The following is a 17,269-nucleotide window of genomic DNA, read 5'->3' as shown; positions in this document are numbered from 1 at the left end:
CTTTAGAAATAGGGGATTGACATTTAAAAATATTGAATCTCTAGAGCCCTAGCTTTCTTTATTATTATTTTTTGTGTGTGTGTGATTAGAAAACTGTTGCCAAATGGAACTGATGACAATATACTTATGACGAGTTTGTGATTTTATCAATCATTTAGAGCTTAAAAGACCATCTACGATCACTGGAAGTTCTGTTTTTATTCCACCGATTAAGAAGTTTACATCACCTGTTGATGTACTCTCACTGTTCATCTCCTTGGCACGATCTCTTACTTCCCTGGCACCTCTTCCTACTGTTCTTTCACAGCCTCTTTGAAATAGTCAAATTATTTCAGGGTAAAAAAATAATTTTTCACAGAAAATCATCATTAAAAGAGACATAATCTCTGGAGATTAAAAGAAGCAGCTGATCAACTGGCAGTCACCAAGTAAACTGCTGAGGTTAACATGGGTCAGTAAGAAATCTGCAATAGATTACGTATTGATTAGGTCTAAGCTCTGCTTACCCTCCTCAAGTAAACAGTTCAGAATTACTATAGAGCTATCAAGATACTAAACTACTCTGCAATTTAATGTGATTTAGGAATACTATGTGGAACCACAGAAGTTGCTATAGAAACAAATATTTTAATATTACTAATATGGTATATATGAACTTAATCCCTAAATTATAAGAAATCCATGGAAACCATGAAGTTCAGGGTTGTCACTCTGTGCATTCTTGTATAAAAAGCATAGGGTTGTGCTTTATTTATTACCTTTACTTACACAAGCTCTGTGGGACATAATTGAGCAATTCTGATTTCATCTAGTAAGGAAACTGATGTTTCACATGTGTGAAACAGAACCTTCTGGAGTACAAATATGATAGTGGTCAAAAAAACATTTTTATATAAAGAAAATATGACAAATTTACAGTGGATAAGTATATTTGGAAACTTTGACTGATGTGACAAGAAGATTAGTGCTACTCATGCAAATACTTCCTTCTACAGTTGGTTTGTGCTCAGTATGGGATTTAAAAGAGTTGCAATGGCTTAATTAGTGTTACTATTAGTCCTAACTAATTCAGGAAAGCTTTTGCAGCAAGGAAAGCTCCAACTGAAGTTGGACATGTTCACATGGACAGGATGAAGAATGATTTGTCATTTGGGGCTCCAGTGTACATTGTGCCTAGACACTACAACTCTGTGGATACAGTAGACAGAAAGCTCGGGACAATATTCAGTTTTTGGTGGTGGTGGTGATGTTTTTTGTTGTTGTTGTTTGTTGTTGTTGTTGGCTTGTTGTTTTTTTTAGTCACAGAAGAGACAGGACTAAAAAAGCCTTTGCAGAGTGTTTACTTTGTCTCAATGAACTCACTGCCTTGAAAAATGTTTATTTTTCATGACAGCTTTAAATCATAAAATGAATGTTAAAAAATAAATACATTAATAGTGATTTACTTGCTTCTATTGCTAAGTGTTCTATTTTCAGAATTCAATGTGAAGCTAATGATTGAAACATTTTAAAATGTCTCTGACACTTTATCTTGTCTTAAAGTAATTTCATAGCTAGACATGTCTGAAAATCAGTTTTCTTTGTTATTGTATCAAATGCTCACAGGAGATTTTCAATGTGCAAGATTTCTGACCAACATTTTGACAATGTACGTGATGTTGAGTTCATGAGAGCTAGCATTTCTCACTTCTGCAGACACACTGAAATTATTTTGTATCAGTGGGTGAATGACCATAGCTAACCTGGACTGAAATAGATAAAGAGGGAATTGTTGAAAAACCTTTTCTTCCACATCACTTTTCTTTTGCAGCGGCTTTATATTTTTGTTCACAGAAATTACACTAGTAAAGGCACCCCACAGAACTATCAAAACATGTACACAATCAAATCTCCAATTATCAAAACCTTAAAAAATGCCCTTGGCAAGATTTTAAATGCAGTATCTCTATTTTCACATAAACATGGGGACACTGCAGTAGCTTCAGGAAGAACATTTATATGTATATTCCTTCTTGAAATAATCCAAGAACACAAGAACACTCAGCTGCCTTAACTTTCCTGCCCAAAAATTTTGATCAGTCTTTCAACCAATCCTATTGTAGTGCTATTTAAATGACAAAACAAAACAAAACAAACAAACAAAAAAGCCACAAAGATCAGACCTTTGTGATTAGTAACACCTTGGAACTTTTCCCAAGGGTAAAAGCACTGGATTTCTAAAAGTTAAATACATCTTACTGACCACCTCCGTATCAGGATAACAGTAACCACGTTCTTGGACAAACCTGATTTTCAAAGCAAATTTTAAACTTTATGCCATGATGCTGAAGTGATTATATACAATTTTGTATGTTCAGAATAATAACATAATCAGCATATTTCTCATGAGGATGAAAGTGCTCTGGCATTTATTTTTTTCTTTCATCCTTTATCCTGAAATAAAGCTGGTTTGTGGTGAGATCTATTTTAATAGATTCCTGTAAGACTGTATCTTGTAAAGCCCTCTTTCTCAACAAGAAATGGCTTGTTTCGGTATAACCTACCCTGTATAAATCTATGAATATGCTAAATTAGAGATAGGCAAAGGAGAGAAAAAAAATTAAATAACACCTTGTATTGTAACATATTTGAATGCTTAATTCATAAAACCTAGGTTCTATTGTCAAATGTCAGTGAAAACGTTCATCATCCAAAAAAGTTTCTAAGGCTGCATGAGAGTAGGATAGTCCTGCTTGGATGTTATTTGAGGAATTAACATAGCACATTAAGCTATTAAGTAGCATCAAGGGGCCATGCAAGACACCTTCCTTGCATTGCACCTTATGGAAAAGTGTATCATTACAGTCAATCAGTAAAAATGATAGCTTAAATAACCAAGTGAATAACTTAAAGATAACACATGAGATACGTAAACTTCATTTATACAAAGAGGATATGTGATGGTATACTAAGATGAATTAGATTTCAAATCAGCACGTTTGGAAAAAACGTATGGTATTTTTCTTTCTCACCATGATAAATGAGACATTTTAATTATTAGATTGATGAAGTCTTGTTTATATATTCAGTACTTGATTACAGGCTCTTCGAATTACACTGACCAGCTACTAGTGTGAGCCAATGTCAACAGGATTAAAAATAAAATAAAATAAATCTTTTCCTTAGACTACTGTAAAAGGCTTGAAATTGGATCAGATAAAGCTGGTAAGCTAAAATCAAAACAACTGTGGTTTTTCTTAATAGGAAAATCTAATATATATATGGTTTTGGTTAGTAGATTAACTCCTTCCAGATATGTTTCAGAAATTAAAAAACAACCTGAAAAATTAATACTGAAATGCAGAGCAATTCTCTTCTAATGCCATCATCCAATATTGATGACAAATACAGGTTCAACAGCACTTCAGCTGAATGCTGCTGGAATTTAATTAATCCCATACTCTCTACACTATTGGACAGCATGATAGTTAATTTTTCAAACAATTATAAAACTAAAGGAATGGCTTACTTGGCAGCTAATTTGATCTTGGTGTTGACTTGGTGGTCGAGAGTGAGACAACTTCTCTGGCAGCCTTCTGTCCAGGCCATGTCCATTCTCCAAACGAGATTCCCTGGGCTTGTCAAACCAATCTGTTTCTTCACGACGCAGATGATAGGCTTTGAAAACCAAGGACAGGTCAAATGCTCTGATCCAGTGCTGGGCAAAGGGCAATAATGTGCATTGTGCATAGCAAACATGCATAGTGGTTATCAATTAATTGGCCATGCAGCTAAAGCAAAGTTACAGGCGAGATTTGAGACACTGAACTAAGGCATAATTTAGCTATAAGTGATAAAACAGAGTGAGAAGATTCTGTTTAGGTTATAACTATGGATATTAAACATCGGAAGAAACACACTGCTGAGTGCTATAGCCATTTCCTTCTTTCCAGCAGCTCAGAAATACACCGCAGACTTCACACAACTCTAAAATGTTTGATTAAAAAAATAGTGAAATTAGTTACTCTGCAGTAGGCTAAAAATAAAATAATAACAATAATAATAATAAACACTCAAGTCCCTACTTCCACCAATTCCCAAACTTTGGAACTAAATATTATTCAAAATATTTTGGAGATCATATAAAACTACTTACATGAAAACTGAGCCTGCTTTATGAAGAAGATATGAACTAAAAGCTATCTATATTTTTCGTAATTCTAAGCAGAAATACTGTAGGTGTTCTCACTTTGAATTCCATCCCCCAGTTTTGCAGTATGAACTTTCTGCTTGGAAAGTTATCAAGAATGTTCTTCGTGAAATAACTTGCTAAGACTAATGTTCTTATATTTGCAAGAGTAAACTGGTATAAAATCTGTTGTATTAGATACTCACTGGGGATTAAATAACACTGTTTTATTTAAATCAGTTTTGCAAATACATAGATTAACACCTACTGACTGTTGGGACAACTGAAGTAGCTTTCACACTAGTAGATTTCGCTAGAATCAGCTTCTATGCACTTAATAACATTTCTACTATGTAACATACAGATTTTCATCTATATTGCCCGTCAATGTAAACCAAAGATTTGCAGCTAGTTATAAATTTTTTATTAGATTATGTTTTAATAAGAAAGATAAATTGAAAATTAGAAGAAAGATGGTATTTGTTTCAGCAAAAATATCAGAAATTGCAAACCTAAAATAAGGTCAGCTGTTGCTATAGTAACAAGAATGAGTGCAATTGTTCCACGACACGAGAGAGAACTTAAAATGCAAAATGGTAGTGTGCATAGTCTTATCTTTTTTTTTTGTTAAACGTAATCAAATTGGTTTAATAAATGATTGGAAAAAATGTTTAATGGAAAAACAAAGTTGTGTTTTTTCTTGACTATTTCTTTAAATTACTTCCAGAACAGGAAAAGTATATATGCATGGTTTTAGAAAGTAATAATATTCTGTATGTCCTCTATGTGGTAAAAACAACCATCTGATATTATAGCAGGTCTTTGGACAGATCTTAATCTTGGTTCTGATGTTATGCAATCTTTTCCTTCTTAACCATGCATAATTTGATCTATTACAAAATGGTTTGAAAATATCGTTCAGATTAACATATAAGAAGTAAAGAAACATACGTAAAGGTTAATACTTGTATGGCTAGTGATCAGTTACTGATTAATTGCTCTCAATAAAACACTACAACCTAATACACAGATCCTTTATGCTTTACACATTTGTGCCAGTTGGCTAATGCCTGCATGTACCGGTCTGGTTCATAACTCATCTTGTGAGAACTGAGGCTTATAGTAAGAACCTAACAGTTTCCTGATCCCATATACTAATGTTGACTATCACAACCAGTGTCATCAGCTGAACAGAAAAGAGTGATTTTTTTTCTCCTCCTGCCATCTCACCTGAAATAACTTTTGCTGGACTTCTTCCTTAAAAATCTAGCATATACACAGAATTTCCGTGCTGCAGTTCAGACCAGCCTACTTTTTTCCCCTCCCCCCCCCAAAAAAAAGCTATGATGAATGTGCGTATTTTATAGGAAATTTCAAAAAGTATGTGTATATAAACATACACACCACACTCGTATGTACAGAATCACAGAATCATCTAAGTTGGAAGAGACCTCCAAGATCACGCAATCCAACCTCTGACCTAACACTAACAAGTCCTCTACTAAACCACACTACTGTTTTTGGCTTGATTTGGCTAAGATGAATCACTGATGGTCTTAGAGTCAGATTGCTCCACCTGTAAAAACTTTTGCTGGAGTCAATAAGGTTCCATTCTGTTAATTAAACAATTAAAAAAGGTGAGATTGGATGCCAGGTTGTGGATTCCAAGAATCCTGATCAGAAAAATCCCTGATCTAAATCACTCACACATGAAATCACTCTGTATCCCATGGATGAAAATTTACCAAGGGTCAGCTGTGCTATAGTGATCATGAGAGTTAATATAGTTATAGATGCACAACAGATACTACTGTTATTGGCAGAGTGCAAACCTGAGCATTCACAGTAATTTCATGTCATCAGCAGAGACTACCACTAAAGATATTGTTTTATATTTTCAACTGCTGTGTGCATGGTGAAAAATCAGTGTGCAGATTCAATTTTCTTGATGCTTTCATACCTGAATTTTAAGTTACTAAGCTCTATGATAGAGTCAACAAATCAGTATTTAAAAGAAGAAAAAAATCCTTGAGGTGAGAAAAGGTACAATTTATATATACTGAGCTGACCAGCAGGGACTATTTACATTCATAAAATTAAGCAATAAAAATAAAAGAAATCTGTGTTAAAAAGTTGAATACAAATGGCAAGAGTAGCTGTCCACTGTCAGGGCACTAGAGGGAGAAGTACAGTCCTGAGAAAAGAAGACCATAACTTTTTGAAAAACTGTAATCACTTTTCAGGGATATTTTGTATCTTACACCCAATTACATGGATTATTTTCAATTCAAGGTGCTTGAAGTGCTTTTATTTACTAAAACTATACATAAAATGGTCCAGCCAGAAGTCCTCTCAGAAGGAAAAAAAAAACACGAGAAAAATTAGAAAAAAATATATTGCAGAAAGGGGAAGCCTGGTATTCAGAGACCTGTCAGTCTAATAAGGAACATTTGAATTGAGATAGAATGCTTCTGAAAGAGTCAAACTAATCAGAAACTAAGTTAAAACCAAACCAGATCTAACCTAATATGTAAAATGCATGCCTTGTACAAATATATAACAGAGACGTAGTGCAGAAATACAATTCCCTATGACCTGCTTACATGAAGTGGAATAGTACCAGATCATCTTTTTGCAGTCCAGTTTGGTTATCCTTATTTTTCATGGGGAAAGTCCTGTGTCTTGCACAATGTGACCCTTCAATTACTCTATAATAGCCACAAGCTGAGTCGAGACAAGATAATAATTAAGTTGCAACTTGGGGGGGGGGGGGGGGGGTGTTCTTTCAACTGACTTCTGGTTTAATTATATGGCTGTGTGTGTGTGTGTGTTAAGAATTTAAGAATAGCGAGAATACTTAAATTTGTGATGAAAATCAAAAATGGTGACACTCTTGAACCTCCTCTGAAACACAGACTTCATGAGGAGGTTAGTATCTAAGAAATATGAAAAGAAACAGAACAAAACACTGCAATATATTGTAGTATCAGGACAGCAAACAGATTTCATTTTCTAACCCTTATGAAAGATTCAGCTTTTATAAAAAGGCAATAACATACAAAGGAACACTGAGGTTAATATAAACCTAAAAAATAAACTGTACTACTTCATAATCATGCAAATATGTCTTTTGAGACAATCATTGCCATTTACAGACAATATAGCGCATGCAAAGTCTCTTTTATTGTGCAGTAAATACACATAAGAAAAAGTTAAGGGAGCGCATACAATTTTAAACATATTAATTTCATTTTCTTTCAAATTGTCTTAATGATTTTTAAACAATTTAGAATATATTGTCTGAACTAATTCAAACAAAAGTGATACATAATCTGCAATTATTCAATACTTAACATCAGTTTTAACATTCTGCTGTACTTATTTAGAAGAAACATTTTTAATTGCAGCATTTATTATACATCAGAAAGGTTCCTTTCATGAACCTAAGTGAGAAAAACTCTTGTGCTTATTTGGCAGACATATTGTATGTGGTGCATATAAAAACAGCTATGCTGCATACTCAGTCAATAGAAATAAAATACTTTATGGAAGTTTATTGAAGGATGTGATTGTCTTGCACCATCCAAATGACAAATTATCTTACATCATCACAAGTCTGAATGCACAGAAGTCCACATAACAGGATGCTGTCAACAAACCATATGTAGAATGCTATTCTGCTACCGCATTAAGTTCTATATGGTTCAAACATACAATATGTACTTAATGAACATACTATTTCTATATATATGTAGATTTAAAGTGGTGCATCAGGAGATGGAACTATCAGTTCTTGAATTCTATAATGAAATTTCATGCAATTACAATTACTAGATATTTTTAGAGGATTTGGAAGATTATTTCCAAATCCCAACAAAAACTATTACAGGTAAGTTCAATGATCCACTGTCACTGGAAATGGCTCCACATAAAGACTGATGGTAGGGTATGAACTGTACACAGAATATTCTACACACCGTCATTAGAAAAGTAGATATCAACAAAAGAAAAAGAAAATGCACAAGCAAACCAAAAGGAATGCAAATCAACAATACAGTGAGCATGCTTGAGTAGCTTAACACCATCCAGAAACTGCAGTTAGGGTAAAATAAAAAATACCAAGTAAAACAAAACAAATCAAACCCCAAAAATGTAGATACACAGAAGATGCACCAAGGAAAAGTAAGAACAAGTCTTTGCGGTATAACAAAAATTAGACACATGCATAGAAATGAGGGTTTGCGTTGTGATAGTAAGATACCAGTCTGAGGCCTAATTTACCTTCACTGTCTGACATGGCATGCTGGAAGTCATCCATGATGAAGGCTATATCTCGATCATAGCCTCGAGTCCGTGACTCCTCCCTCATATGTTGCTGGACCTCAGGTAATGAATGGCTCGATCCAAACTGGTCCCTGGTATCTGCAGATATTGGTGGCAAGGGTCCAGCTGCTGCTCTTGCCATTCCCATTGGCTGGCCAACGGGACTTAGTGGGCTCTCTTCCTCTGAGTTCTGCGCTACTATTGGGATCCTTCCCCTGCTTTGGCTAATAGGTAGACTGGTGGGTTTAGTTCTTCCAGAAGGTGCTGCATGGCTAAATGAAACATCTAGGGGTTCAGCTTCTTGGGCTTTCAGTCTTAAAGAAGAACTGGAAGAATCCCTTTTCAATGACAAATCAAGCCCATAAACTGAGGAGGGTCTAGATGAGGGCCTAGATCTACTACCACTGCTATAAGACTTGTCTGCTTCGTCTTGTAATGTGGATCTCATTGTTGGACCTAGTGCAGTCCCAAGGCCTGCTCCAATGGATGAAGTCAGTGGTGGCCCCATGTACTTCTGTTGGTCAGTGATGTTTTTTCTAAGGCCAAAAGTGATATCATCCTGAAGAAGCCTTGCCCTAGTAGTAATTCCCCCAAGTGATGAAGTGCTTGATGAAGTCATGTAGGTTGAATAGTCAGGCTCAAGGTCTCTGCTTTCTTGGATGGGTGAAAACTTTGTTAGTTTGGGGTCTACCAAAGCTTTCTTGTGTTTTGACTGCTTTTGGTAGAGGAGGGCTGCTGGAAGCTGCTTAGCAGCCTGTTTCTCAAGGGTAAGCCTACCTATGCTGTATTTCTCAGATTTGGGAAAATGCCTGTAGCTGCCCTCTGCATGGTAATACTGTGACAGGCCAGCCAAGTGATCAAGACTTTCTGCACCTCTACGGAACTCTTGCTTTATTTGATGTTTCAGAAGTTTGAGCTCATAAGGGTCCTCCATTGGGTCTTCATCAGCTTTAACATATGAATGTAACCTAGAAGAAGTCTGCAGTGGTGCTAGGAAGTCTGATACTTCTTGTGCTCTCCTGGCCTCAGCTGTGCGAAGTAGTCTATCTGTTTTGGTAAGATCTTTCTCATGGAGGCTAAAACTGGAACCCAGTGTTCCTGTTCCTTTAGTAAGTTCTCCTATGTCATCAATCAGCACATAATTTCGGGGTGTATGGTGGTGGTCTATATCTGCATAGAATGAATCTGCAGATATGCTTGATATAGGGCTGCTTGCCATGCTGTTTCTCTCGTCTAATCCTAACCTTAAGTCCAAGGTAGTGTATTTACTACCTAGTTGGGAAACTGCATAACTATTGTCAGTTGAAACTGGTGCTATCATGAGAGGCTGATTGCGAATCACATCATAGTTCGTTGTTATCTTAGGCTCCAAATATAATGGAGTTTGTCTTGGCTTTGGCTGTATCACCATCATCTGTGATGGGAGCTGATATGATGGCTGTTGAGTTGGTGGAGGTTGAGCCTGTGGAGTAAAGGACATAGTAGCTCCTGTTTGGAAAGCTGTTTGGGTCTGATAGGGTGAAACCTGCTGGTGATACAAAGGCTGCTGTTGTTGGTAATGTGATTGCTGTGTGAACTGAGTTGGTGCTTGTGTAGGCAGGGCAGGAGATGAATATTGATATTGAGCATATGGGCTTGTAGCAGGGGCAAACTGTGTTTCTGGCTGGGTTTGTGGTGGAATAAACTGATTAAATTCTGTTTGGGGTGCAGTACGTGGTCTTTCCAAGCCGTGTTGAGTTTCTATTCTTGTTGACCTGGTATTATTAACTTCACTGTCTGACATATAATCACGTTCTTCTGCTACTCCTTGGAGATAGGCACGCTCTCTCTTTTCTCTTTCTTTTAATAAGGCCTCTTTCCTCCTATTAATGCCCATTTCCAAGTATCTCAGTTTGGCGTCTATTTCTTTTTCCTCTTCATCTAGCTCTGCTTGCTTTTTCCTAAGCTTGGCTGATTCCCGTTCAACCAGATCCAATTCCCTGTCTATATCCTGAAGAATTTTGGCTCTGGCCATAGTGGTGGTCCTGCAAATCCTTCTGCGTGAAACGGATCCCACAGAAGTATATGGCAACTGAGTTCCTGCTGTTGCTTCCTCTGGAGGTGGGTTGGGCAGAGTCCTCTTCACCTTCTTCTGAGTGCCAGATGGAGTGATGCTTGAAGAACCTTTTGTCTGCAATAGAAGAAACAATACTGAATCACTGTTCCGGAGGCTTGATTGCCAATAGATCACAAGGAGTTTTAAATTTTTTCATTGTATGGATTTCTGTCTTAATCACATACTTTCTGTAACTGAGATGGAAGCTTGTGGTATCTGTGAATAAGCAGCAGCAAACAGCATGAAAAAAAATGCTAGTAGTCTGCTAAAGGTCAGGAAGATGAGCAATCTATTGCAAAATAAAGTAGATACTCACTAGGGCTTTGTTTAACCTGAGAATGAAAAATCTACTTTATATTCTTAAAAATGAATTAAGATGGTAATTTATTTATTTTAATCTCCATATACTTTTACTTAAACACACACAGTGTGTGTATATGTTTGAGGGTAGTAATATATTGACCTATGCACCTTCCTTCTATATAACATTTAATGGAAAGAATATATATGTATAATTATAAATGTACATGTATACAAATTCATATATATATATATATAGGTATAATCATACGATATAATAGAAGCCTCTTAGCCAGACAACGAGACATCGAGTGCATACTGGGAATTTATAGCTTGTACTAGAATCCAGACACCAAAGCTGGATTTTCTTGTGCCACCACACTTGATACAAGAGGTAGTCCCCTCAGTCCACCTTGCCATCTTTGTCTCACTTCTGCTGCTACACTTTAAAACTTAAAGAAGTTAAGCAATATCAAAATACAGGAATCCACTCAGGCCAGATGTCCAGACTTCTCCACAGTTAATGGTAGGAGGGTGATTCACTCTGCCCTAAGAGAAGCATCTATCTTAGGCTGCTGAACCATTTTTTTGGAGATGCCTACTCTCTTCAACTAGGAAAGCAGGCACCATAATGGGTTAGATGCAATCTACATTGCACTCAAAATTACTAGTGCTTATGAAAGATTTATTTCAGTTTTGAAGTAAATTTAGGCTCCCACTCAATGTAGATACACTAAGAAGTGGAACTTTAATAATTTTGAAATTGTACCATAACTCCCCGATAGCTTGTTATGGATTTTTACGTTAGTGAAGAATAAAGGATTGGTCTATACAGGTACCCAAGAATAACCACATCAATCAGTACAGAATGCAGATTTGTTGATAGAAAATTATGGAAACACTTTAGCACAGTTTAATAAGGGAATTAAAAAGAATATTAACTAACTTGTCTCTTCTGCCTCTGCAGGCAAGCACAGCACTTTAGCAAGCATTATCTGTTATTAATTAAAAATGAAATTTCTTCTGAAATAAATGCTACTTCAGATAAGAAGTCAACAAGATTAATTTTAATTAGCAATAAAAAACACTGTTTTCCTAGTTTATTCTAATATGTTGTCAAGAAATTGTAAAAGTTTTTAGAACGAGTTGACAAACATCTTTTACTGCTCCCCTGCTGGCTAATCTTAGCAAATCACAATAATCAACATTTGTCATGGATCTTTAAAGAAATACCCACTACCTTTTCAAGTGCCATGCCAGCTCTTTTCATCTTCTTCATCTCAATTCCATCAACTTCTGCATTTTTCAGATTTCAATAAATGTAATTTAATTTTGTTTTCAACTTCTTGTGGCCACTTCCCAAACTCATGTTTTGCCAACACATCAAAGAAACTAATTTTCTCTAGCTCAGTGTTTAGTTATAATCAAAGACAAATTAATCAACTACAGTAGGTCTAGTTGGCTATTAATTTATATTACAAATTCAGTCCAATACCACTGTTATTTCCCCCTCCCAAATTTATATAGCAATCACAGACGGTGAAGCAGTCACAGATGGTCACCAGTATTGGGGAACAGTTATTAATAACACACTCATTAAAAGGTCTCTAATGCTTTACAGAATTATAATTTTCAGATGCTAGCTATGTTGCTGATGAATAATTCCCATGTCAGCTAATAATGTATTTTATTAAAAAAACATCTCATTTTAATATCTGTCTACATATAAATATCTTTGTCAACATATCAGACTGATAGACACTATAGGAAGATATACCACTTGCTTTTGAAAAAGCATTTATAACTTCTAGTTCTCAGCTGATGAGGAGGAAGAAGACCAGTCTTAATTATTTTTAGTTGCTATTTACAGTGGAAATAGAAAAAAATATATATGATTTTAGTACTCTGATAAAATGTGAGTCTTTATTCTTGGATATTCTCATCATCAGTTACATTAGCATGCTACCTGTGAACTGTATTAGTAGTTAAGGGAAATTCAACTTTAGTATTTTGGCAGATAAATATAGAGTAGTATTTAAATTTAGTTTTTTATGTTTCCTTTGAATTTGTTAACAATCAATCAAGGAAAATAGACAAACTAGGGCTGATTTTCACCAAATTCTAATGTCTTTATAAAAACAAACGAACAAACAAACAAAACTGGAAGTAGAAAGGAATAATTGTGCTGTCAGCTCTCTCCCTGTGTTACATTTATAATATATGCTCTTTTTAAGCTTATTGAAAGGAAACAGAGAAGAAACCTTCATGAAACTATTGCAGAGACAAATCAAAAAATCATCAAATACAGACAGGTATTTTTAGGGCTTACAGTTACTGGTTAAATGTTGTGTTGGATGTCAGACAGGTGACCTTAAGTGAGTACTTTGACTGAAGAAGTCATGGTGTTTTCTACCGTACTTTGTCATATTTTCCATCCTTCTCATTCTAAGCTATTTGCTTCTAGTCATCTATTATCATCTTCACTAATTTTTTCTTGTTTTTTTTTATGTGTTTAGCAAATGACAACTCTACCTGATGGCTTTAAATATCAAGAACTAGAAATAATTTATTCTGCTTCTTGTTTCACCATGACAACCTTATAAAAGTATTACTTTATTGCTGAACCTTATATATAGAAAGAATTTCAAGCTACTCTGGGACTTCACTTCAGGATAGATATAATGGTAATCATATCTCATTCTGAGGCAAAGCTGAACTTCCTAAAATAACCCCAAAGGTTGTGTTTGAGATAAATGTACAGATATGTTATCTCCAACATTATAAATTAAAGAACTGAGGAAAAAACAACCTTTCCCCACTCCCACCAATGTGTAAGGTTAACAAGGTTTTGATAATAAAGATAGGAGATGGAAAGATGCATGCCTATGTCTCAAAATGCGGTAAATAAAATTACAGGGAATACATCATTTGTATCTAGGAAAGTTATCAAGCAACAGAGAAAGACAAATCATTCATCCATTCTGAAAAGAGGTGACTTTAGGTGGGGACCGATGTAGGATACCAAGGGTAAGCAACAGGTACCAATGGGGTGGAAGTAGAAGCCTGTGCTGTAACTGTCTGAGCAAAACTCTCACATCTGAGAATTTTCATGTATCAAAAAAATCCCCAATGGCAACCCTGTCAAAAATCCGTAACACAGTAAAAAAAATGCAATGAAGCAGTTACACTCGTAAAAGGTTGGTATGGGTTATTCTTTGTTATGGTATGTGCTATTCATCTTCAGCAATATATCAGTAAGAATGGTTAGAATTTTTGGTAATTCGTTGTTTTAAACACTCAATTTACTTCAAAGGATCTGTTAAAATCAGTTATCATTCATTAAGGACCTTGGTATAATTTATTAGTATCTTTAAAATTGCTTGTAAATGAAACCTAATTCCAAAGGATGCATTAAGATAGGACACTATTGATAAACTACTTCATTTTCAGTATGGAATCCTTGACTGCATCTTTTTTTTTTTTTTTTTTTGTAGGATGCAGATGGTGATATTGGACAATGTTTTGTAGCAAATATTTTCTCCTTAAAGATTTTGTGGACCCTTCTGGACCTATAAATATTATATGGTAACCAATGGCTAGAGGGAACCAGCTTCACTGACCTTTGGTAATGGAGCAAGAATACTGAGAACCTTCCCTCCACTGCCTGACATAAGGTACATTTTATTGCACGAAGAGCCACATAGTGTGGGTACCCACCTCTGAAGCCAAGAGGCAAAAGGAAGCAGAGGAATTGTGCCATAAGGAAAATGTATTAAAAAGTGTAAATACACTTTTTATTACATAAAAGTCTCATGATCAGTATTGACAGTGGATATATAGGCTCTGAACAAATTTTAACCATCAGTTATAACCTACCAACCAGCCTGCACTATTTTGCCTCATGTGCCATTGCTGGCAATGGAGTTGGAGAGGTGTTTGATGAGCTGAATTTGGCCTTGTGCATGAGAGGGAAATACCCTGCTTCATGAGTAAAATGACAAAGCTTTTCTTTAATGTAACTCTTGTCTTTTTCTTTTCTGCAAGTATTTTGCTCTGGGGACTGAGCAGTGAAGCAGAAAACTAGTTTTTAAATCACTACACAGCAGCACAGAGATGCCAGTCAGTCTGATTTTCTCTCCTTTTTTTTTTTCCCCACTCCTCTTCACTCCTTTGGAGCCTCTGTAGAGATATACTTCTCTGCTGTTAAAACCAGTATAAAATTTTCAGAAATAGTCTATTCCAAAACAATAGACATTTCTCAGAGTTTTTTTCCTTTCATTTGTGTCAGAGTCACTCACTCTTCAAATAAGCACTTCTGTATTTTTCATCCTCTTGCTCCTTTCATTTTCTCTGTGAAATTGTTCAAAATTGCCATTTTCACTTCAAATGCAAGGGGAAAAGCACAGTGCACTTCCTAACAGCTGACGTGACATGAGATATTAACTTCTTTCCTAGTCAAACACATAAAAAGCCATATGCTTCTTTTGATCTTGGGGGAAAAAGGAGAAATTCAATGAAAATTTAATATACAAACTACAGACAGATGTGGCCTGTACACATTGATTTTCAAAGCCATCTAAACCTCTGTTTCATCTACTTTATGTGAGTATGCATATTAGTTGTTCTCAGTCATTTACAGGGAAGATGACTGTTTTCCACAGATTAGTCTATTTGTGGTTCATTTGGAACAGGACTGAACATTTTTCCTATAAGGGCAATGGGGCAATTCCATCCTCAATTACACTGGCAAAAAATGAGGTATAGCAATTTAAATCAGCAGAGATACATCTTTGAAAAAAACAGTTTGTGAGAAGAATGAAATCCAATGTTTTGAAACTTTGACTCTAGATGTTGTAACTAGAACAATACTCCATGTGTGTGCATTCAACTGATTTTAGACAGCAACATACACACTATTCACAAGGTTATGTTTTCATTGCCTCAGCTTATATCTGCAAATGATAACTACAGTGTCTGCTTTTTCTGCTCACTGAAGACACAGCAGTCTCTTTACCCCTTGGAAGACGGACAATACTATACAGACATTCAATAGTCTATAGTATTTTTCTCCTATAGCTTAAGCCTTCTACAAAAGGGAAACATTTCTGGCTGAGTCAGTAAGAGCATCTTCAAAACTCACCTGAAAGCAATTTTTTATTCTTCATTTCCCTTTTCTTCTGCTATTCATCTTTTTAATTATATTACTCATCTTTGCAAAGTAGTCTGGAATACAAGCTGATGTGAGAGATTTACTGTCTAATTACATGTAATTCCACATACGTTAAATATATCTCAGTTACTTTACAACAGGGAAAAAGTTCCTGTAAGATTGATTCAGAGAATGGACATCTGTCAATCTAACAGAGTCAAATGCTCAGAGTTGAGCAATGCTTATGCATCCAAATTACTGTACCAAATGGGATACATAATTTTTCCCACTACTCAGTCTCTAAGAAAGGAAAAAAAGGGAAAAATAGGGGAAGATGAAGGGGAAGGGAGAAAGGAAGAGGAGAAAGAAGGAAGAGATCCTGTCCTCAAAATTGAAAAGACCGTGGGAAGAATTTCTGCTCTGAATGACAAAGATTCCACATGTTGCTATAAAATCCTTGAAAATATTGCAGGACATACATAACTGCTATGTAGGAGATATTACTGATGCCTAATAAATGCTTATCCTTATGTGGCTTGTACCAAGATATGTTGAATATCCTTAAGTATTTTATTTATATATATATATATATATATATATGTATCAGCATACTAAAACTACCAAGGAACTTAACCAAAAGAAACTACTCTTCGCCCACTGCTCCAATACTGTGTTTTTACTATCACCTTTAGTTAGTACTCTAAATGGTATAGTACAATAGACAATTCAGAACTGAAGCCTGAATTTGATAAAGAATTCCAAGTAAATACTTTTGACTGTGAATTAAAGTGTTTCCCCTTTTTTAAATTTGTGATTTTTCAGAAGACAGTCTGAGAGGATCCAAAAGAATGGATTTATCTGGATGATATCCTTCTCATTACTCATGAAAATTTCTGAAGAGGAGGTTTCTGAAAAATACTCTGCTTCAATGACCCAAAAGATTACAAAATACATGACAAAAGAGGATAAGGTAAAGGGAACTCTCTGCACTGCATAACAGCAAGTCAGAGAAGAAAAAGATTCACCATCTGGAGAAACATTAGTGGCAAAACTAGAATTTTGCTATGAGGTAGGTGTTTAATAAAATCAAGAAGGCTGTAGACTTAGGGTGGTTATGTATTACATATACACAGACACGTAATAACATAGTATACTACACCATAACACAATTAATGTTTCTTAATCATTCATCACTTCTTTCTTTTCCCCTATTGTTTCAATGACAGGCATTTTA

General features: G+C 35.4%; 1 protein-coding gene across 1 annotated transcript in view; it reads right to left on the bottom strand.

Annotated features, from left to right (window-relative positions):
• The window catches only part of PCLO (piccolo presynaptic cytomatrix protein), a 368,631-nt gene that overhangs the window by 145,344 nt on the left and 206,018 nt on the right, over nt 1–17,269 (bottom strand). The window contains exons 8-9 of the mRNA XM_050708091.1: nt 8,450–10,661; nt 3,509–3,657 (exon numbers count right to left, since the gene is read on the bottom strand). Of these exons, the coding sequence (XP_050564048.1) occupies nt 3,509–3,657; nt 8,450–10,661 (2,361 nt within the window). The remainder of the gene's footprint in view (nt 1–3,508; nt 3,658–8,449; nt 10,662–17,269) is intronic.

The sequence above is a fragment of the Cygnus atratus genome, chromosome 1 (genome assembly GCF_013377495.2).
Source record: "Cygnus atratus isolate AKBS03 ecotype Queensland, Australia chromosome 1, CAtr_DNAZoo_HiC_assembly, whole genome shotgun sequence".
Taxonomy (NCBI): Eukaryota; Metazoa; Chordata; class Aves; order Anseriformes; family Anatidae; genus Cygnus; species Cygnus atratus.
This window is presented reverse-complemented; position numbering and strand designations above follow the sequence as displayed.